At 36.7% G+C, this 23,787-nt stretch overlaps 1 protein-coding gene across 1 annotated transcript in view; it reads left to right on the top strand.

The window, feature by feature from the left end:
• Window positions 1–23,787, top strand: part of LOC138762392 (uncharacterized) — a 172,738-nt gene that overhangs the window by 15,991 nt on the left and 132,960 nt on the right. The window contains exons 4-7 of the mRNA XM_069936159.1: window positions 2,866–2,948; window positions 7,092–7,197; window positions 8,362–8,473; window positions 14,576–14,750. Of these exons, the coding sequence (XP_069792260.1) occupies window positions 2,866–2,948; window positions 7,092–7,197; window positions 8,362–8,473; window positions 14,576–14,750 (476 nt within the window). The remainder of the gene's footprint in view (window positions 1–2,865; window positions 2,949–7,091; window positions 7,198–8,361; window positions 8,474–14,575; window positions 14,751–23,787) is intronic.

The following is a 23,787-nucleotide window of genomic DNA, read 5'->3' as shown; positions in this document are numbered from 1 at the left end:
TTGAAGAAGACCGCAGAGCCCACCTCACTGACAAAAGTCAAAGGAGGAAAAACCAAACATCCAACCCCAACCAACCAATTTTCCCTTGCAACCACTGCAACCGTGCCTGCCTGTCCTGCATCGGACTTGTTAGTCACCAATGAGCCTGCAGCAGACGTGGACATACCCCTCCATAAATCTTCGTCCGTGAAGCCAAGCCAAAGAAGAAGAATTACCTCACACTTATTCAACCAATAGAATTGACTGAAATTTCATGCAGAAGTATTGCTTTGGCATAATTCTAGAAGTGTCATGAATCCAAATACCTTTGTTTTTGAATCTTGAGCATCATATTTACAACTTGGAGTCGCTTGTTCAAATGTACTTAGTTTCTCAAAAATGTCCATTGAGTAACTCATAAGTTTTGCTATCTGCTGTTAGCAAGAGCTTCATTTCAGGTTTGTCTTTCAAACACTCGCTGAGGAGATCAAACAGTTCCATAAACCTTTTGAAGCAATTTCCCTTTGACAACCATCTTACTTCAGTGTGAAGCAATAATCTCACATGTTCTGCATTTTTATCGACACAAAACTGCTTAAATAGATATTCACATTTGGCATTAGTTTTGATGGCATTGATGCACTTGATCGTAGAATGCAGTATCTTGTTCTCTTTCATTCTTTATGTGCTCTTTCATTTTTTAGGGTCAGTATTCTTTCTTTGATTCAATCATTACTTTTATTACATTTTTCAATTCTAAGACATAATAAAATATTGATTAACCTGTTTCAGGGTGCTCACGCTATTGTATATTCAAAATAAGCAGACCAAGCAATCAAAAGATTTGTCAATTTTCAGTGGAGTTCCTGAAGTTTGGATTTATACCTGCTGTACACAATGAATGTGCATTTTTTGCCTATTATGCTCACAGACTTTGACCAATGTGCAAGGGAAACTTTCTTAGCAAGTAGGTTTCTCAGTGGATAACACAATGCACAATCAACATGTTTGCATTTGCATCCTTGATTAATGTTAAACACCTTTTTTTAATTCATCACAACAGGTGCACCTAGCAAAAGATACAATGTTTCCTTTTGGTATTTCATTTTCATCCAAATAATTTTTGAGCTTGCTGTAGATATCAACTGCATTAGTGGTTGGTTCTAATCTTTGACAAAACAACATCTCTTCTTGAAACTCTTCCTGATCAATATATTCTGTATACCAATAATAGAGCCTCACTGTCTCATATGGTAGAGTCATCCAGTTGTATTGAGAACTTTCGTGATTTCAACTTCTCAATAAGCTGTTTTTCAACATCTCGACGCATGTCACCTGTTGCAGACAGTACTATCACTCAATTACATTACTCAGACATTGTTTCAAAAACAGTTCTGCAAAAGGATGACATTGATATTGTGGATTTAATCAGTTTCTCCCCAATCATATGATTCTTCCTATGTTCTGCTATCAACAGAGAAATTTCATAACTAGTTTCAAGGGTACGATTCAGGGCTGTAGTAATGAAGCATCGAGTAATGAAGTGATTTTTGATCTATTTTCAAACTTGCCTTTCAGTGATTTTTAAAATATTCCAATTTTGAATTGACATGGTTAGGATGTTTTACCCTCAAATGAACTTCAAGACTGCCTGCTTTCATTATTTCATTGGTCAAAGTCTGTGAGCATAATAGGCAAAAAATGCACATTCATCGTGTACAGCAGGTATAAATCCAAACTTCAGGAACTCCACTGAAAATTGACAAATCTTTTGATTGCTTGGTCTGCTTATTTTGAATATACAATAGCGTGAGCACCCTGAAACTGGTTAATCAATATTTTATTATGTCTTAGAATTGAAAAATGTAATAAAAGTAATGATTGAATCAAAGAAAGAATACTGACCCTAAAAAAAAATGAAAGAGCACATAAAAACTTGTACTTTACTTTTTTTCCCTTCTTCCCCCCCCCCCCCACCCCCATCAATACACTAATGCACAGATACATACAAATATAGATCTCACTCACTACTGAACTGAGTAAAGGGGTATGGATGAAAACATGATTGTTGAGTTAATTTAGAATCCTCATCGCCAATGAGATAATTTGGAATGAATGATAATAAGACCAGTCAGAAAAAAATATATGTTAACCAAGCATAACAACAGTTGACATAAGTGAAACACTGGAGAAAAATCAGAGAAACATCAAAAGAGCAAAAAAAGTTATGAAAATAAAAAGAACAAAGTGATTTTATTTGGAAATTGCCATAATTATGTGGTACTGACAGTATTGCCAAGTCGCATCTTTCACACCAACGTAAGTTTATTTTTCAAACCAACTTTTTAATTATTTCCCAAAATATTCCTACGCCCCACTAAACTATTCTTAGGACCTACACCCACTAAAAATATTTCCTCCTCCTACCGGTGGGGTGTACGCCCACCTTGAGAATCTATGGCATAGAGATTATTTAAAGTGGTATGTGAATGGAAAGAAAAAGGTTGAGAATCGTTGACTTGGCTAATTTTGGGGATCTGACTGTCATGAGGCATATGATGCAACTGCTTAGTTCCAACGTACAATGTTCCTTCCAAAAAGGAATTTTCATTTGAGAGGCAGATGGTTTCTTTTAGCATTTGTTCTTGAAAATTAGATTCCACTGTATATGATCTTAAATTTAAAATTTGACCCTTGAAAATCGAGATGAAGCGCATGTAATCCAGACCTCTGTTTAAATGTGTAATAATCATTGGGTGATATGTTGTCCGTACAAAATAAATTGTACATGATGCTATTTTTCTTAGGTGAAATTTAAACTTCTTTTAATTACTATAATTATGTAAACTGAATTGTTTAAAATAAGATTTTGTTTCCTATTGACAGATGCACCTAACGTTCAAGATTGTTTGTGTTTCTACCTTGGTCTTCAGCCTGGTTGAGTTCCCCTTTTGTGTTTTTTGTAACAGGTAATGGATACCAAAATGGTTAAAATACATCTTTTAAAATCATTAATTTTATTTTGTTCTGTTGCTGTTTAGCTTCTTTATGATCTGACTTTTCTTTAGCAGTAATAAAGAAAGATAAAAATTAAGTACTAACAAAGTGATCTGATTAAACTGCAAAAACAAGATTGTCTATGATGAAAATTAATGTTGAAACATTAGTCCACTTGTGAAAACATTTTGGGCTGATTTCAGTCTGAATTTGACCCAGTTGTTAAAAGCTAATTTTAGCATCTATTCCAGGCTAGCATGCAGTTCTGTTTTGAAAGATACTAGATTTTTTATCCTTTGCCAGGTGTATGGTAATATCCAAGAAAAGCAGGGAAACTCTTGGTATCATTACCTGCAAACTTCACTCAGTGACACCACCAAAACACATATTAACTGGGCACCTTTTCATGAAAACTTGCTGCGGTTAAGATAAAATAGAAGACCGTGATTACACATTGAGGTTAATTGCATGTATGTGCAGAGATCAGGAGCATTTTGAAAGTGATGCAAATGTAAAAGTATTGCAAATATATTTGAGCTGAGAGACAGACTTTTGGACAAATAGTGTGTGTATAGTAAATAAGGTTGGTGAGCCATGGTGCAGGCAGCCACGTAGGTTTGTAATATGGTCAAAGCTTAGTTTTTATCGTCAGGATGAGATTAAGTGCTAAATTTTCAATTTAGCATTTAATATAATGCTGGAGATTCAGATAAGAAAGAGGTCATGTAATATTATTAAGAAAAATGTTCAAACTCTCAAGTAGGATGTATTTCATCCAAACAAAAGGCAAAGGAGGAAAAACCCAACACCCAACCCCAACCAACCAATTTTCCGCTGCAACCGTGTCTGCCTGTCCCGCATCGGACTTGTCAGCCACAAACGAGCCTGCAGCTGACGTGGACATTTACCCCCTCCATAAATCTTCGTCCGCGAAGCCAAGCCAAAGAAAGAATAGGGGTGCTGCTATTCTGGGTGGACTCAATAGGTCATCAACATAAGGTAAAGACATAGAGATGTAGAAATGAATATTATTTTGCACAGACTTCAAAGCAACAATATTGTAGGAGTGTGTAGGTTATACATTACCTTCAAAAGTATGTTAAGCTCAGACCCATGGCCTCATAGCGAAAAACACCAAAGTTCAATCATGAGTTTGGATGCTCTTTGTGTGGAATTTGCACACTGTCCCTGTAACTGTGTAAGTTTTCAATGGGTGTTCCAGTTTCCTCTTGCATCTCAAAGATGTACAAGTTGGTAGGTTAATTGGTCACTGTACCCAGGAAATAAAAAATGGCACACGGTTTTGTGTATGTTAATATTAATATTCCAGGTTCTATTTCAGAATTTTCAAAACCTGAAGATGTATTAATCTGTGAGAAAGATGATGATGTAATTCAAGAGGATATAAATAATCTGGGTAAAATTGGCAGTGTGACAGGTTATATTTTATATATAAATATGTTTTTAAAAGAGAGATTGTGGGGTCATTTCAAACAGACAGTAAAACCACAAAAGAGATCTCATTTAAAATGTAAGAGCTATGCATAAGGAAAGATACCATGTCCACAGTGACTTTACAGAAACTTTGAAGAATGCCTATGAAGACTTCACAAGTAGGCATTAATTGGACTGATGCTGTTGAGTAAATAGATTATTGTTTTGAAAGCGACACATGGGGTAGGCTCAAGAAACGGGTTCTGGTTCTGCAATCTGTCTGGTTGCAGTTTGCTGTTCTAAAAAAGTTTTGTGGTTTTGCAAGCAGAGAGAGGGAAAAGACCAAACAAGCTTTCTCTAAGAGAGAGAGGGAGAGAATTCAGTTGGAGTTCTGAAGTGGCTTTTGAGTCTGCAACATGACAAGCTGGCAGCTTGTTGAAGACCCCATTTTGAAGATGGGTTGTGAGTTCTGAGTTCAGCCAGTTGAAAAACCCTTGTAGTCCTAACAAGAGGAAATGGCTGGCTAGAGTGCTTCACCTGAAATAAAGGAAACAAGAGGAACTCTGGTGGCTTGGAAGAAGAGGTTATCATTTCAAAACCCTGATGGGGCAAGTTTCTTCAGCAAGACACTGATCTCCCTCTCTCACCAACAAGAACCTTCTTGAGTGGTAACCATTTAAATTAAAGCACCAGTGTCTGGTGAAGATGCATAAATGTTGAATTCTGTGCTCAGTATAAGAACTACCTGATTCTGGAGAACTTGGAGAAGTGAGATTGGACTGTGAATCAAACAAATTTCCTGAACATATACCCATCACATACACGTGCGCTTAGAATTAGAATGGGGCTAAGTTAATAATAATAAGTTAAAGTTTGATCCTGATTTTATGTTTAAAGAAAATTAAAAGCAACTTTTGTTAAGTAACTACTTGTCTTGGTGAATTTCTATTGCTGCTGAGTTTTGGAGTCCTCTGGGCCCACAACAATTTGGGGGCTTGTCTTTTTGGATTGAAGTGTTTGGGGATCTGAAACTTTTGGAATTTTTGTGATTTATTAGTTAATTTTTTTTTCCAAGCTAATTTAAAGCTTGTGTGTGTGGGAAACAGCAGCAAGGGATGTTAGAACATTTTTGTTACACCCATCACCTGTGGAGCTGGAGAGAAAAAGAAAAGCGGAACTGATGGTCATTGCTAAGGAAATAAAACTGGCTGATGTCAAGCATTGGATGAGAAAAATACAAATACAGAGGATTATAGTGAAATTTTATATAAGTGAGGGAAAATTTGTTGAGAAATACTGAGACAATTTTCCAGAGGATAGATATGTTGAATTGGAGAAATTAAGGGTGGAAGAAAAAAGAGAGAAACGGGAGTTTAAATTGCAAAGACAAAATTATAAGCCAGAGGAAACTGCAAAACCGAGGAAATATGAGTTGGAGGAATCTGAAAAATGGAGTGTAGCGCACACACACACACACACACACACACACACACACACAGTGTGGCAGGTTAGCTCACTCTTTTATTGGAGCTGGAAAGGCTGCTTTTATACTGTTCAAGTTCTTGACCATTGGCATTTTAGGGCTGTGGTCTGATGCTGCCCCAGCTTCTACCCCCGCCGGTTCATTGTCCTGCGAGTAGCTTTAGCGATCTCTGCTGCCATGCGATGTGCCGACCCAATCTCCACAATTGCGGGCCACCACAGGAGTAAATGGGAGTTGGAGGAAGCTGAAAAAATGGAGAAAGGACAAAGAAAATTTGATGGAAACTATTTGAAAGAGACAGATGGATTCAATGAGAGAAGTTAAAAATTGAGATGGAGGGAGGTAGTAGAATTGAGGCTATAACTTCTGGGGAGAGGTTTTTGGCAAGTAGAGAGGTATATCTAGTTCCTCCTTTCAATGAGGGAGATGTAGATACATGCGCTCTCTCGCGACCAGAGTCTGGTGAAGATTCATAGATGTGGAATTCTGTGCACAGTTTAAGAATTGCCTGATACTACTTAACTTGGAAATGCTCAGTTACTTTGTTAGACTTCAGATGATCGTGTGGGTCCATAGGTGAGAACCAAAAAGCATGACATAACTTAAAAATGATTGGTAGAGGACATAAAGGTGACACAAGGCAAAGTTTTTCATGCAGTGATTAGTCATTTCTTTGGCACGGTTTGCGCAGTGGTTGATGCAATGCTATTACAGCGGCAGTGACCTGGGTTCAAATTTGATGCTGTCTGTAAGGAGTTTGTACATTTTCCCTGTATCTGTGTGGGTTTCCTCTGGGTGCTCTGGTTTCCTCCCACCCTTCAATGTGTACAGGGCTTATAGGTTAATTGGGGTTTTTGGGCCACCCTGGTTTGTGGGCCGGAAGGACCTGTTAATGTGCTGCATGCCTAAATTTAAAATGTAAAAATCCTCTGGAATTCAACGCCTAAAAGAATGCTGGGAGTAGATTCAGTCATCATTTGCAAAAATAAACTGGATAGCTATATAAAGAAAAAAAATAGTCTGTGCTATGGAATGGAACTGACCAATAATGCAGAAAAATTGTGTGTGTGGGTCAAATGGTCTTGCAGTCTGTGATTCTTGCTCCATGTATTCAATATATAATATGTGCAGAATTGTTTTATATTTCTTATTGTGATCATTGGTTGTCACTGTCTTCAATTGCTGCTTTCGGTCTTAGGTTCCTGCGAAGGTTGCAGATTTTCCGTATTGTGCAAAGCATTGAAGAAGAAAGGGATCAAAAAAGTAAAGCTGATCTTAAGCGTCTCTTCTCATTGGCCAAGGATGTGAGAATTGTTTTTGTCTTTTCAATCAATGATTTCACATTATAAATCAGAATCTTAGTTTATCCACATATAATCTTATCTTGCATTCTTAGAGTGACTCAGAAGCCATGCTGTTTAATCATAATTATCTATACAAATGCCTTGTTCATTGTTTACATTAAACTTGTATACAACTTAAACAAAATGTCCTGCCCATCACATTTTAATTATATCTTGTTTATTTCAGAACTGCTGTTTCCAGCAGGAAGTACTCCTCAAAAGAAATGGTGGAAATTCTGGTTTATGCCAATTACTTGGCATAACTTTAATAAATCTTTGATTAGGATATCACGGGGCTGAGTTTCCTGGGAGTTCTATTGTGATTAGTAGAAAACCCACAAAACTCTTCAAAAACTGTTTGTATATATTTTCAGGTTTTCCAAGGATCTTGTAATTAAGGACAATTTTATTCTAAAATTTAGACAACACATGATAACAGGCTCTTCTGGCTCAGGAGCCCATGTTGCCCAAATAATCCAATTAACCTGTGCACCCCGTACGTTTTTGGAGGGCGGGAGGAAACCAGACCACCCTGAAAAAACCCAGCAGATACTGGGAGAATGCACAAACTCCTTGCTGGCAGTGCCGGATTTTAACATGGGTCGCTGATTTGTTATAAAAATTAGATAATCACAGAGGTAAATTGCCCCCCTCAATGTTTATAACAGATCTAATTTTTTTAATAAGTTATTGAAGTTTTAAATCTTTAAGTGCCAATTCCTCTTCATCTTGTTTAATTATGCCTATTGGAAATCCCAGTACTGTATTGAAATTGCCATGATCCTTAATTTTTTTTTAACTTATTGCAATCGAAGGAGTAAATGTTGTGCACTAAGTACAATTACCTGAATTAAGTCATACAAGCTTGATCTCTAATATATTCTGGAAGATTGAATTTTTGTATCTAAAATTTAGGATGATTGTAATGTATTTTCACATTTCTATAACTGAAACAGTTCAAGAACTGAACAAGCTTGAACAGTTTTCTGTACTTCTCCTGGATCTTAAAATAGTCATTCTAATTTGTGTATTTGTTTCCTTATTTCAAAATTACTAGTTGGAGATTGCCACAAGGATATCATATCCATAATTTAAATAACCAGGATCTACTTTCTTCTACCGCAGGAGGCTTTGATTTGCATTGGAGGAATACTGGCCCTTCTTGTTTCCTGTCTTTCACAGATAGTGGCTCCATTTTTCTTTGGCAAGGTCATTGATTCAGCTATGGAATCAATGGGTATGTGAATCATTTTCTTTTGTAGCAGTAAAATGATTGATAATGTAGAAATGATAAAAAAATTAATCAGAAATCAATGAAGTTGAGGAAACTCAAGTGACTGCAAATGGTATAATTTAGAGCAAAAGACAATTTGTGGAGGAGCTGGGGGGGCAGCAGCATCTGTGGGTGAGGGAGGGAATTTTTTGATATTTCAATCAAAACTGTGCATCAAGATGAAGAGTAGAGAGGAAAGATACCTGGTTAAAAATAGGAAGGGTAGGGTTGAACTAGGCCAGTAGAGGAAATCGGTTAAAGGCTAGCTTGTGATAAAATATTCACTACTTTAAACTGTTCACACCTAAGACAAAAAATGTCAATAGGCCAGATCTCTCTGGGTCATGCCAGCTGTTCCAAACAGAACAAACCTTTTTAGATGGCAGTAAGCCCAGACCTTCCATGCAAATTCAATCAAACATAAAACATGTGGAGCCTAGCAGCAGATCTTCATCTTACTGTGGTCCCAAAATACTATTCCAGGAAATTGCCTCTTGGATCCTGTGCATTTGGCTTTAGGGGTGATTGTATCCAGAAGGCAAATCAACAGATCAGTTTTTAACGTTATTTTGATTGCTTTAATGATTATAATGTGTTTTGTTTTTTAGTTAAAAATATAATTAAAATATCTCAAATAACATTTTCATTTATATTTCAATATATAGAATATCTCAAATAAAATTAAAAATTATTCATTATTTTAATTTTGGTAGCTTTTAACTGTCCCTGAATGTCAAAGATATTAAAAGATAGCAATAGAAAACCTACAGATTTTACAGTTAGAATAGCAGCGCAGGTTTCTCAGCTGTGAGATCCTTGAGTGGGGTTTTGGGGCTATTGCTTCCACTGCTGAAACCACACCACTAGAGCCAAGATGCTTATGGCTAAAGAGATAGTGTCTCTCATCTGGCTCAGGTAAATGCTGGTGGTTGTGAATGGTGTGTGATAATGTAGTTGTGGGTGGCAGGAAGCAGGACCATATCAGTAAATATTCCTATGTCCAAATGGAAGTTTGCAGTTCAAAGCTATCCACCAGGGGGTGCATTGATGCTGTTTTCGAAAGAAAATAAGCAGCCTAATGGTGTTTAATGTTGCAGGTTTTGTGACAGATGTATTTTCATGGTCAAACTCGCGATATGGTTGAAATGAGGTTTTTAAAATACATTGCAACTCTGATTATCTGAAATTGGATTCTCCAAAATTCTCATTTATCCCAATTTTTTTTTTTGGACCTGGAAGTGATGTCTGTTCGGCTCCAAAAAATCAGAAATCCTCATTTATCTGGAAATTTTCAAAGCCAGATGACTTATTTTATTCATGTTGGTTGTTGTTTCTGAGAGTTAAACGTTATTTTATGCTTAAAAAGCCTTCCCTTGTTGTTTAAATATTGTTACAAGTGATTTCCTATTGCTACTAGGCTGTTTTTATATTAAAAAATTGTTTATCTGAAATAGGCCCAGTCTCGACCATTTCAGATAATTGGAGTTGTACGGTAGCTCCTACATGCATGAAGGCTCGTGATATCTTTTGCTGCTCTTTCTCTCCTACTACAAGATGCACTGGGCAATACTAATAGTGATTGTATCTCTGCCTTACTGCCGTCAGAAGGAAATTTCATGTATTGTTACATCTTCTGCTTTATAACAATAAAGGAATTTTGGATACATTTGCTGATCTTAAAAATGATGTAGTTGCACTGACCTGCACCCAATCCATTGCCCTCCATTCTTCTCCCATCCATGTTCCTGTCCAAATTCTTCCCACATGTTAAAATATTTTTGCTAGAAGGTGTTTAATTATTTGAAGTAGTCCTGTGAAAAATTATTACGTATTTAATGCTGCAAAAGTGTTTCCACTGCAGTTCAGATGGTTTCCTTGAAAAGGAGATGCTGACTATAATTTCAAATGTTAAAATCATATCTCGTCTGCCACAAGACAGTTCAACTGACAATATCACGACTTGCAGAGGCTTCTTAACAATGAAAACATGGTACTGGAATTCTACAATTGTACTGACTGATGTAATGCAGAGATTCTGAGTCAAGATACAGTTTTGATAATCTCAGGGGTACGATTACAATGCAAGGAGCTACATCTTCTAGTTGCAATAAAGCTCTGATGCCTGAAGTAACTTCAATGAATTAGGACTGCCATTCCTTGAGACCCAGATACACTATCATTGAATGATCCAGTGTGTGGATGGGAATATGTTTATTTCAGATGATCACTGATAGACTTTCAAATAGAGCTAAAATATTTCCCAAAATCCATCTATGACTTCCCTGTCTTATATTCTTTGTCCTTGGTTTCATGATGAACAAAATTGATATGTAGTGTTTTTTTACATTCATTTTTGGATTCTGGGAATTGCTAAGACCAGCATTTATGGTGAGCTGTCCTCTTGAGTCAGTACAGTCAGTCATTCTGATGAAGGTATTCCCATTTTTTTGAGAAGACATTTGTAGCATTTGGAACCCCATGTTTGGGTAGGATCAGTTATATAGATCCAAATCAGCACGAGACATGATTTAATGATGAGAGTTTACTGTTTGAGATGCCACAAGGATATCATATCCATAATTTAAATAACCAGGATCTACTTTCTTCTGCCGCAGGAGGCTTTGATTCTTACTTGCTACATCTACATTCTTACTTGCTACATCTACATATGCCAATTGGATAAATCAAATTTCTACTATACACCAAAACTGAAAAAGGGAAATGTGAAAGGGCAGGTAGGCACATTCATAGTTGAAGTCAATACATGACTGTTGTTTTAATAGTGCAGGCAGATCTTTTGGTGGTCATGAAGGATTTTGTGATCAAGGTTAGAGTAGACTGAGGAGAGCCTAATAGTTGTTTTGGGGGAAGGAAACTGTTCTTGAACCTAGAGATGCTGAACTTCAGTCTTCTGTCCCTTCTGCCTAAGGTAGCAGCTAGAAGAGATTGTGACCAGGGTGATTGGCAACCTTTATTAAGTAAATCAGAAAAATCTGTAGACACCTTGATCTACGGCAGTAGCTCTCAAACTTTTTCTTTCCACTCACCTACCACTTTAATAATCCCTATGCCATCGGTGCTCTGTGATTAGTAAAGGATTGCTTAAGGTGGTAGGTGAGTGGGAAGGGAAGATTGAGAATCACTGCTGTAGACCTGATTGTTACTGAAATATTTTGCTTGAGAAAAATTGTCATTGGCCCATTCCCTTTGGAGTTAAGAAACCATGTGCATAATGAGTCAATTAGGTACGAATAAGACAGTGGTTTCCAAACTTTTTCTTTCCACCCACATATCACCTGAAGCAATCCCTTACTAATCACACTTTCCACCACACTCTGTAGAAGTTTGCCAGGGTTTCTGGTGTCATACCAAACTTCTGCAAACTCCTGAGGAAGTTGTGGTGTTGACATGCGCTCTTCATGATGCTATTAGTGTGTTGGGTCCAGGAAAGATCCTTTGAAATATTGACTCCCAAGAACTTAAACTTGCTCACCCTCTCTACCTTTGATTCCCTTGATTATCACTGGATTGTACACATCTGGTTTTCCCTTCCTGAAGTTAACAATCAGCTCCTTGGTTTTGGTGACATTGAGTGCAAGGTTGTTATTGGTGCACCATTCAGCCATGCTTTAAATCTCCATCCTGTTTGCTGACTTATCACCTTTCCACAACCCACTAGAGCAGTATCATCGGCAAATTTATAGTTTGGTGTTATTGTCGTACCTAGCTACATAGTCATAGGTGTAAAGTAAGTAGAGCAGGGGGCTAAGAACACAGCCCTGTAGTGCTCCAGTACTGATGGAGATTGTGGAGGAGATGTTCTTACCAATCTGCACTGATTATAGTCTAGAGGTGAGGAAATCTATGGTTCAATTACACAGTGGGGCATTGAGTTACAGATCTTGGAGTTTACTGATCAGTTTTATGGGGATGATGGTGTTAAATGCTGAACTTTAGTTGATAAAGAGCATCCTGATGAATGCAACTGTGCTGTCCTGATGTTCCAGGGCTTTGTGTAGAGCCAATGAGATGGCATCCATGTTGACCTGTTGCTACGATAGCTGAGCTGGAATGTATCCTTGTTGCCGCTCAGTTAGGAGCTGATATGCTTCACCGCCAGCCTTTCATCACTGTTGATGTATATGCTAAAGATCAAGAGTCATTAAGACAGGTTACCACACTCTTCTTGGGCACCGGTATGATTGATCCCTGTTTGAAACAGATAGGTTCCACGCTCTGCCAGAGTGAGATGTTGATAAGTTGATCAGCACAGATCTTTAATTCTCAGCCAGGTACTTCACCTGGATTCACTCTCCTGAGAGCAGCATGCATTTAATCCTCGGATATGGACAGGATAAGATCATCAGGAGGCGTGGAGAGATGGTTCTTTGTTGTTACTGTGGTCAAATTGGGTGTAGAAGGCATTGCATTTTTCTGGGAATGAAGCTTTACTGTCTTCTACTGCACCAGATTTGGTTTTGTAGTTGGTTATGTCATTTAAGCCTGCCACAGCTGTTAGGTGTCCTTTATTGTTTCCATCTTTTTCCGGAGTCTCGACTTTGGCTGGAAGATAACTTTTCACAATTCAGTGAACTGCAATTCACTGACTGTGTTGTTCAGATGGCTGGCTCCACCCTCACCTACCCCAATATAAACCCTTGTTTTCCCACCTTCCCTCAGATTCACCTGAGGACTATTGTATCTATCGGCCATTGATTGTAAGCTATTAAAAGCGTGTTTGTACTCCTCTCAAGTCTCTGAGGGCAATCAGTTGCGTTGCACGCAGGTCATACCTGCTCCCTCTCTATTGATCTGGATCTCTGGACTTGAATGCCTGTGATCTATTTTTTTAAACTTTTTAAAATCTTCCTTGGAGAGATGGGTGGAAGGAAACAAAATATATGGTCTCAAATGGGCAGCATTTTTAACACAATGCTATTACTGGGCTAGCAACCTGGGTTTGAATCCAGCACTATCTTTAAGAAGTTCATTCTCCCTGTGACTGCGAGAGGTTTCTTCTGGTGCTTTGGTTTCCTCCCACCTTTCAAATAAAAGTATTGTAAATCACAGGTATTGTAAGTTAATTGGTGTATTTGAAGGGGGAGGGCATGGGTACATGGGCTGGAAGGGCCTGTTACCATGCTGTATGTATATTTAAATAAGATCAAGACCGTAGATCTTCTATGACACAAGTGATGATGGTGCTGGCTTGAAGAATGTGAATTAAAAAATGAGTTGAGGGGAAGTGTAAATACGAGGCAGTAAACAATAATTGAAGTAATCCAAAACAAAGTGGGATAATTGCTTGGTTATTTATTAAACTTTCTGCAGAAATTTGAAATTGTTTGTTAATTATACAACAACCGTTCTAATGAAATTTATGACCCAAGGAAATAGTGAAATTTGTTGAGGAAGTGAATTGTTGTTATGCAAGTAATAAATTATTCTTAAGATTTATAAAAAAACTTTTGCTTTCTTGACCAAATTTACATTTTCTTTCTTTTTTCTTTCTGTGACTGATTTCACTCTCATATTGTGCTCATTTCTTTATTACTACATAAAACTTCAGTTACTAATGTTGGACCTGGGTGCCCATTGGCTTTCTGCTGTTATCAGCATCCAGTTCTCACCATTTTCATACAGATTTTCGAGATGAGAGGAATTGCCCCAAGAGCAAGATGGCACATTCTAGAAATGCATGTCATTTTTTGATTTCTGGGCCAATTTTTAAAATTCATCGCAAACAAAAGAAGGAATCTTGCTGCTCAGAACCAATGGAAATAAATGAGGGGCTTTGGGATATAATTTAAAAGAGCTTGGCAGGTTTTGTTGACTGAGTAGAAACTGCTCCTTTTCAGATACCTGTGTAGTTTTGTATTGTATATCAAAGTTCCATCATCTTGGGTGTCAAATGGCTGCTTGGGCAACTCATTGTTACTGTGGTTGAGACAATATGAGTCCCTTTTATCTCTATGCTGTAAATGAGAGCTCAGAGTAAACATGAGGAAAAGGGGTATTAAAGTTCTTCAGTTTTAAAAATTCATTTTGTATGTTTTTATCTTTCAGAAGAGCTTGACAGAATGATTCTTATCCTCTTTGGCATATATGTTGGTGGTGCTGTTTGTTCATTTATCCGTTCCTACTTTTTCATTCTTGCGGGCCACAGGCTGGTAGCCAGACTGCGGAAAAACATTTTTGGGAGCATTATAAAGCAAGAAATTGCATTTTTCGATGAGAACAGGTGGGTGCCATGAGCTTAGAGAATGGCCAGCTTTTTAATTGTGGTAAATCAAAGGCTGTAAATGCAGAGGCTTGTGAAGATTAGATAATTGAATTTGATCTCTGATCATTAAAATGTGATGACATTTTTGAGATTTATTTTCTGTCCTTTGAATTCTTTACTTTTGACTTTAAAATTGGTTCCCAAATACAATTTGAGTTCAATGTTTTCTTGAATGAAAATGCAAACGACAAATGAACCTGTTACATCATGTTGTAAAGAAGCTTGGATACTTTTGTCCCTCCACTGAGACATTTGAGAATAAAAGATATGATGGATTGGGCTTGACACTTCTCCCCATTTCATATTCCTGCTGTAGCAGGAGATCAGCACACAAGAGAGAACCCATTTGAATAGTTAAAGATCAATCAAAACTTAAATTTTAATTTCTAATGTGCTGTCTGACCTAATGATGAAAAATAGCTATGCTCTTATTTAAAGGTTCTATTTTCAGTGGTAATTTGTGGTTAAAGTTGTGTAATGATTCAGGTGAAAGATCTTACTGGTTATTGAAAACATTCTCAACTATTATTCATTCAGTTTTCTTGTGTGAATATAAGAGTTTGACCAATTAAATTATGGTTTTGTCTGTGCAGGAAAGAAAAATCAATGATTTTCATATTTTTAATCTGTATATAGGAGAGAATTGCATTTATACATACCATATGGCATGCTTGGTGATTGAAAACTGGCATTTCGTGCTGAGATCAGGTAAAAATTGGGTTGTATTAGTGAGATCCAAAAATCAAACATTACCAATTCTTTCTGATTTGCAGTTATCACCCATCATCTTCTTTTGACCTCCAGAGCAGCTCACATGATGAGGTTCAAAGTTCAGATTGATTTCAGAGTACATACACAAGATCGTATACAACCCTGAGATTCTTTTTCCCATGGGCTAGGCAGAATCTCTTCTTATCAATAATGAAAAAAACTGTACTTGAGAAAAGATGTGTATATACAAAAGAGAGAAATGTTAATGATGAAAGACAAGCTGGGCAATACAGAAGAGAAAATAAAGATTCAATGATAAATGTCCAAAGTAAGAGTCCTTAAATGAGTCTCTGATTGAGTTTGTTGTTCTGGATTCTGATGGTGGAGGGGTAGCAACTGATTCTGAACCTGGTGGTGTGAGTCTTGTGAAATCTATTGTGATAACGTAATGGGGAGGGGTGTATTATACTGACTGCTTGCTATTGGCTATGGCTGTAGAGATACTCCATCCTACTGGTATAACAGATGGAGATGTTTTACACTGGGCTTTTATTAACAGATTGTAACCACAACTAAACTGGCCAGTGGGAAAGCATCTCCAGCTGTTATACCACTAGAGTGGAGTATCTCTACAGCTATAGCCAATAGCAAGCAGTCAGTCTACGCCCCACCCCCCCCCATTACATCATCAAGCTATACCTCTTAATGGCAGCAGTGAGAACACAATATATCCTGGATGGAGTGGTTCCTTGATGATTGCTGCTGCTCTTTGACATGATAGTGGGGAGAGTTTTCTTTTTTAATATTTTATTTTTGATTTTTATCAACAAATGCCAAATTACTCATCACAGCTAAGTAATTAAATGTGAATCATTAATACATGTCCCAAATATGACCTCTATCCCTCTTCCCCAAACAAAGCCCCTAATGAAGAAGAAAAAAGGTGAAAAAGGAAAAGAGTAAAAGAGAAGGATACAGAAAAAACAAAAAGAGAGAAATAAAAAGAAAAGAGAAAAAGAGAAGGCACTTTCTAGATCTGAAATCCAATTCAAACAAGAAGCCCAGTTATTTTTATCTAAATTTCAATAAAAGGAAGAAAAATAGAGGGAAGAAAAATAAATAGAATAAGTATCTTATTTATAAAGTATTCAACCCTACATTTTGTATGTAGGGTTCCTATACCTGCAAAAACATGCTGTATTTATTTCTTAAGTTGCAAGTAATTTTCTCTAGGGCAACACAACTATTCACAGGGAGATTTTTCTTGATAGTGGGGAGCCTGTGATATGCTGGGCTATATCTGCTATCTTTTGCAGGGCTTTCTGCTCAGAGGTATTGATGCCCCCATACCAGCTCGTGATGCAGCGGGCAGCACACTTTCCACTACAAATCTGTCAATATTTGCCAAGGTTTCTTATGCTTTTTTGATGATGACATTAGGCTGTTGGGTCCAGGTAAGGACCTCTAAGATAGTGATTCCAGGAATTTTAATTTTCTTATTCTCTCCATCTCACTGGATTGTACATCCTTGGTTCTGGTGACATAGAGTGTGGGGTTGTTGTTAGTACACCATCCAGCCAAGTTTTCAATCTCCACTCTTGTATTCTGACTCATCGCCCCTTTTTATACAATCCACTACTGTGGTATCATCAGGAAATTTGTAGATGGTGCTGTCGTTTATCGAGTCACACAGCCTTGGGTGTAAAGCAAATAGACGAGGGGGCTAAGTATGTATCTCTGTGATGCTCTACTGCTGATGGAGATTGTGGAGGAGACTTTCTTGTTAGTCCTCACTGAATGGGCTCTGGAGTTGAGGAAATCTAGGATCCAATTATGCAGTGGGGTATTGAGGCCCTGGTCATGGTGTTTGCTGATGGAGTACCTGGTGTTATGATCTCAAAGGCAAAGATCAACTTAACAGTTTAAAAATAATGACTGTTAATTCTGAGACAACCTATGGCTCAAAACCATGAGTTTGTCTAATCTATATAAATGTAGTACCATAATTAGAAAGATGGCATCCCCAAGTTGAATAATTTTTTTCTCATGATTAAAAATTGGTAAAACATACCTCAAATTTCAGAAAGAAACAAACAAGTGTTTGCATAACTTTCCTGATCATTGTCCATTTTTTTAACAGAGCATCCTAATTATAAAAATCACAGAATCATTGCAACTTTGATAAGAGATTCATCAAGTGAATGACTTTTTTCCCCAGTTTGAAAAACTACAAGATGAACCTTTGGAGGATGCACTAAGAATTTCAAACCAGAACAGTAGGACTTGTTGCAGCAGTCAGAACAGGGAAATGAATTGGTTAGTGAAAGTTACGTAAACTTCAAATTTCAAACTTTCCATGGCAACCTTCTGTCCTGTCAAAGGATGACCTGTATTTTGGTAGGTATTTCCATTTGCAAACATGGTCTTGTCTGGATCAGGAGCCCCATTGCTGATGTGACAGTCTTTAGCTGAAGGTGGTGAAGGAAAATGTAAGGGTTTGTCCTCTCCAGGTCTTCATTTCTCCTTGTTTCTTCTGATGCCCTTCAAGCTTCTGGAAATTTTTGACCATCAACACTTTGTTCTTTCCCAGTTGTTTGTGCAAATGTCCTCCATGTTATCCAGCATGCAGCTTTCCTTGTGGCAGAGATGCAAATTTGTATGAGATTATGACAGTGGCTGTTCATTATATGGAATGTTTTTGCTAGCATGGCTGTGATTCATCTGATGTGTATGGCCATTCTGCTCCGTAAATCGTTAATTGAGCAATGCTTGTATGATGATGAAATTAGCACACTCACTGCTTCTAAGTTGATGATACTATTTCATTAGAAGATGAGTTAGGATGTGACTGAAGCAAGAAAGAAGGAATCTGTTGAGCTTTTTTCTCATAACCATCTAACCATTTTCGGAGCGGAAACAGGCCATGTTGGCCTTTTGAGTCCGCACCGGTTCACTGATTTTGTGCGCCCTCTTCAGGCAATGGTCCCGGTAGACCACTTCTGCCTTGCATATGTTGTTCAGTCCTCACGATGGTAGAGGAGTGTGCTTGGGACACAGGTTGGTAGATTACTTCTTTGGTGTTCCCTGTTGGTTCATACTCCCTTTGAGTTTGAATATAACAACTTCAGCTTCTCCGATTTCATGTTGATTTCACCACCAAGTTGCTGGCAATCACAGAATCTAGAAATTTGAAACCATTTAATCTCTTGGAATACCTCAATGTTAACTGACAGATGGCAGCTGCATGCTGAAACCTGTGATCCAGCTTCCTGATTCTGATGATCAATACGAATGCTTTACGTAGCTAATTATGTCACTTTGTATGCGATGCAATTATAACATTGTTATTTTTAGAGCCAGTGCTCTGATTGGGACCTGATGTACAGGCAAACCCCACCATATACTACTTTAGTCAATGCAAAATTCAGTGACCGTAATTTGGAAAACAGACCATTTCCTGTTTTACATGTGTAATTATTCAGTTACCATGAAATCTTTCTGGAAATTTCTGGAAAACTTGAATTACAATTAAATTGTGTGAACGGCCCTAAATAAAACCTGCGCAAATGACAGTGTGTGCCCCCCATTAAATATGGATAAAAGAAAATGTGGAAAAGAATCTGGCAGTAATATTAAAAGGAAAAGAAAAGCAATTATTTTAGAAGAAAAACTTGAAATTATGAAGCAATATTAAAAATGGACATGATCTGGACTACATTGAATCAATGGTATGGACAATGTTAAGCAAGAAGCACGAATATAAAGAGCAAGGTAAAGTTGCATCAGTTTCTCTAAGCATGCAAACTACTCGAAACAGAAGTCCATTAATGATTGAAATAGAACAGCTTCTGCATCTTTGGACTCAAGATTGTAACCAAAAGCAAACACCACTTTGTACAAAAAAACTTTCAAACCAAAGCTTTAAGTGTCTTTTCGATGCTTAAGGAAAATAAATTTCAAGGGGATTTGGAAACTTTTGCTGAAAGTTTAGGTTGGTTTGACCACCTTAAACATCGAACAGGATTACACAACGTAAGAATTACAGGGGAAGCCGCCGGTGATAATAAAAATGCTGCTGCAAATGTTTCAAAAATGATTTGAACTTGTTGAAGCTGCCAAAGATTTTTATCTAAATGTCGATCGTAACATGGAAAGAAGGATGGAAGTCCACAGCAATTTAGAAAAAGTGATCACTGGCTATAGGAAAAAATTATATAATGAGGGAAAAAAAAATCAAAATCTGTGCAGTCAATTTTGGATGAATATTTTTCTAAGAAATAGTTTAGTTATGATGTAATTATGAAATAAATGAAAAATATCATAATTATTTTTATTAACCTTAACACTTTTGGCATTATATGCAGCTAATAGTTTAAAAAAAAACATTTTTATGTCTTGGTGGATGATCTGAAAGGACAGGGATTCATTGTAATTATTCCCATTGATTCTATGAATCATTTAACTTGAATTCGTCTTGCACAAGTAAAAAGTGGGACAAATTAAATGCGTAAAGCAGGGTTTGCCTTGTTGGCTTGATTCACAAATGGACAATGCTGGCCAGCATTTTGGAATCCTGCAGTTTATTGCATTTTTTAACAATACTTTTTATTTTTCTTAAGAAAATAACCAATTATAACATTTCAATATATAAAAAAATAAAATATCGTATAAAGCAAAAGAAAAACGCACATTCAAAAACCCTAACTCTACCCCCTGTTGTTCCTCCCCCCCCCCCCCCCCCCACCTTTTATTAAATACCTTTTCGAACATCATCAGAGCTCAGTTTAGATTAACCTCAAGATTCAGGGAGAGATCACTTTTGAATTTAGCAGCGTTATTAGAATTGGGCACCAAAATAATTTAAATATGGTCGCAATAGTTTAAGAAATGTATCATACTTGTTCCTTAAGTTATATGGTTTTTCCCTATTGGTATACAACTATCCATCTCGCCAAGGTAACTGGAGAGTCTGACTGCCATGTGATTGCCATACATTTCTGATCATTGTGTAACTTTAACAAACAACATTTGAAACTAAGAGTATAAAATTCCCTAACAAATAAAGTTCTGTATCACCTGGGAAGGCCACCCTTGTAATTCTTGTTAATACTTCTGAAATTTCTTGCCAAAAAGGTGACCAAGTTGAATGAAAGAATATTAATTCCTCTATTTCACACCTAAAACACAATTCTAGTACTTTTGGCTTAGATTTGTGCAACTTCTGTGGAATGAGATACAGCTTATGTAAAATAAAAATTATATTGAACCAACCCAAATCTCACATTAATAGATGAAGTTACACTATCCACACACCATGCAGATCAGGATTGTTGTAGTATTGCAACCCCTAAGTCAGACTCCCACCTTTCCCTTAATCTCTGCAGACCAGACATTTTCTAACTGAAGAGTAAAATACATTCTGGTTATAAATTTGGGCATATTACCCATCCAAAGTGTTTGACTCCTCTGGGAGTTGGTGAAATGGAACAATGAGTCAATGCCTCTCCCCATCGCTCCTTCAAGAAACTTCTCAGTTAAACAAAATATAGAAATGTTCCATTAAATGAAGCAAATATATGATGTCCTGAATGGCACCATTCTTTGCTATCTGCAATTAAGAGCTTTTTTTAAAGAAATTTAGGGAAACAATACAACTCCTCTGGGGTCAAGTCAATTGGAATGCATTTTATAGGTGGGTAATATATCTAAATTTATTACTCAAATTTATTTTACCCTCCAGATGGATGGGAAAAAGCTCGGAATTCATAGGTCCGGGGAATGATGGGAAGCAGATTTAGCAGTAAACATATCCGAATATTCCTGGCCTGAAAGGTGTAAAGGTGGGGTTACATCGATTATTAATGCGAGGTATTGTTTGGTGCAATAAAATTTTCTTCATTAATTATATTTGACTCCACAAAGATTGCACATATCAAAGCCTGAAATATCTGCCAGTTGTTTCTGATGTGGGATAGAAGAAGAAACATTTCTCCATTCTGTTTGGTCCTGTGTGAAAGTAAATGTTTTCTGGCAGGAAGTGTCAGAAGTGTTGTCTAAGATTACATGAGTCAACTTCCCCGGCAATTCAGAATTGTATTTGTTGGGGAATTTTATAGACATCAGTAATCATTTAACTGAGTTCCAAATCTCATTTACTATGATTGCATTGGCGATAGCTAAGAAATGTGTAGCCATCACAAGGCAATCAGATACAGCGATTGCTCTGAAGAGATGGATATCAGAAATGGACAGTTGTATTCCTATGGAAACGATTACTTATAATTTAAGAAATAAACACGATACATTCCTGAACTCCTGGCAACTGTATTTGAACTTTATTGGTGCTGTAAATATGTGATCTGTCCTCAACCTTAGTCTATTTTGCTAGTAATAATAATAGACTGTGAGCGTCGGTGGTAGACAAAAAGACTCTGTATCTGTTTATCTTGTTTAAGTTAAGGGGAAGGGGGTAACAGGGTGGGGGTGGGGGGCTGGAATGTTTTTGTTTTGGAATTTTTATATTGATTGATATATGCATGTAAATTGTACTTTTTGTATTTTTAAGAAAAAAAAGAGAAGGTATATATTTCTTTGTAAGTGGTATATAGTTTATTTTGGTATAGATTATTTTGATATATATATGTAAAGAATGTATAAGTGATATGTGTTTGAAAGCCAAAAATAAAACAGTTAAAACACCATAGATCTGTATCATTTGTTGAAATTACACCCAAACACCATCCTTTATTACAGTCTGCTGTACAACATATACCCTTTTGAAACCATATGTTTAGAATCCTTTTACCATATGTACCAAGATAGGGCTACTTGTCTTCCTTTTGAATGATTTAGTTCTCCATTTATAAATAGACTTTAGTTCTTAATTCATAGATTGTAGCCCTGTATGAACCCAGTTTGGTGAATTCCCTTTAAAAAAAATGTTAAAAATCTTGCTTGCAGCGGATCTTTTTTTTTTAATCTGGAAGTCTTACCCCTCCGAATTTATAATCCCAAGATAGTTTTTCCAGTGCAATTCTGGGCACTTTGTTATTCCATAGGAATTGTCTTACTTGATTGTTCACTAACTTGAAAAAATTCTTAGGTAATTGGAACAAGTATTGAAATCTTTTTTACACAATTCACTTTATTGCATTTTATTCAAAGCTCTTAATATATTCAGACTTCTTGTGTTGGCCTCTCCTAGTTAATAAAGGTAATTTTGTTCAGTTCTGATAGGTTCTATGACAGCAATGTAGGCCTTGAACCAATCAGCAGGTTGCAGTATTCCTATTTCTCATTTATTGAGTGTTATAATGGTGACTTGTATTAAGGATTTGTTAATGATTGGATTCAGCTGATTTCAATGTTTTAACACTGGATGACACTCAGGCACCTGATGATTTGGAGAAGGTTTGAAAGAAAATATTATTAATCCAAAGCTCAAAAGTGCAACATAGCGCCATTTTCTTTAAACTTCTGGGGCTAGGATGCCAAAGGTAAATGAGCCACTCCTCACCGTCTGCCCACAGTTGCACTGAAATCCACCAGGAAGGGGTTTGCTGATGCAATATCTAACTCCTTGTAGAGGTCTGTTTTAAACTTCTTTTTACATTTTTAGTTTAGTAAAGTACACAAAAGAATAGCCTTTATTAACTAAAAAATGCTCGGTTATGCTTGCCTACGTACGCCTCATTGTAAATTATTAACTGATTACATGGAGGAGCATGTGAACTTGTCCAGATTTTGAAATTGAAATGATGGATGAGGAGTAAAGGAATTATGCCAGATGTAAATTATAGCTTAAATAGATTAAGCCTGTACTGAATGAATAGGTCTGCATGTATTATATTAAACATGAAAGATATTTTGGAATGATGTCTAGCAAAGTGTTTTTTAAAAAAAAAAATGTTGGCATTAAGGAATCCCCAAAGAATGCAAGCTTTGGAGTTCATTGCTGCTATGAAATTACTTCCCGCCTTACAAATTTGTTTTACTTTTTTGTAATAAAATCAACCAGATGTAAAACTGCAATTAAGTTGGTCATGGCAGCAGTGGGATGAAGTGCTTTTTTTAAAAAAAACACTCAAACACATTTGAAATCTTTGAGTGAGCTGATTTTTGTTGTAATTGTTTTAAAAATGGTTTCATGTATTTTCTGGAAATTAAAATGTAAATTTTGTTTCCATCAAAATAAACTTTGCTTTTAAATCTTGAAACTTTTTCTTGAAATCAGTTATGGGGTTGAGATACTTTTTTTTCCCCCTCATCTTTGTATTGCACAATT

Source organism: Narcine bancroftii, chromosome 4, assembly GCF_036971445.1.
Source record: "Narcine bancroftii isolate sNarBan1 chromosome 4, sNarBan1.hap1, whole genome shotgun sequence".
Lineage (NCBI taxonomy): Eukaryota > Metazoa > Chordata > Chondrichthyes > Torpediniformes > Narcinidae > Narcine > Narcine bancroftii.
The sequence above is the reverse complement of the archived record's forward strand: the minus strand, read 5'-3'. Positions and strand labels throughout refer to the sequence as shown.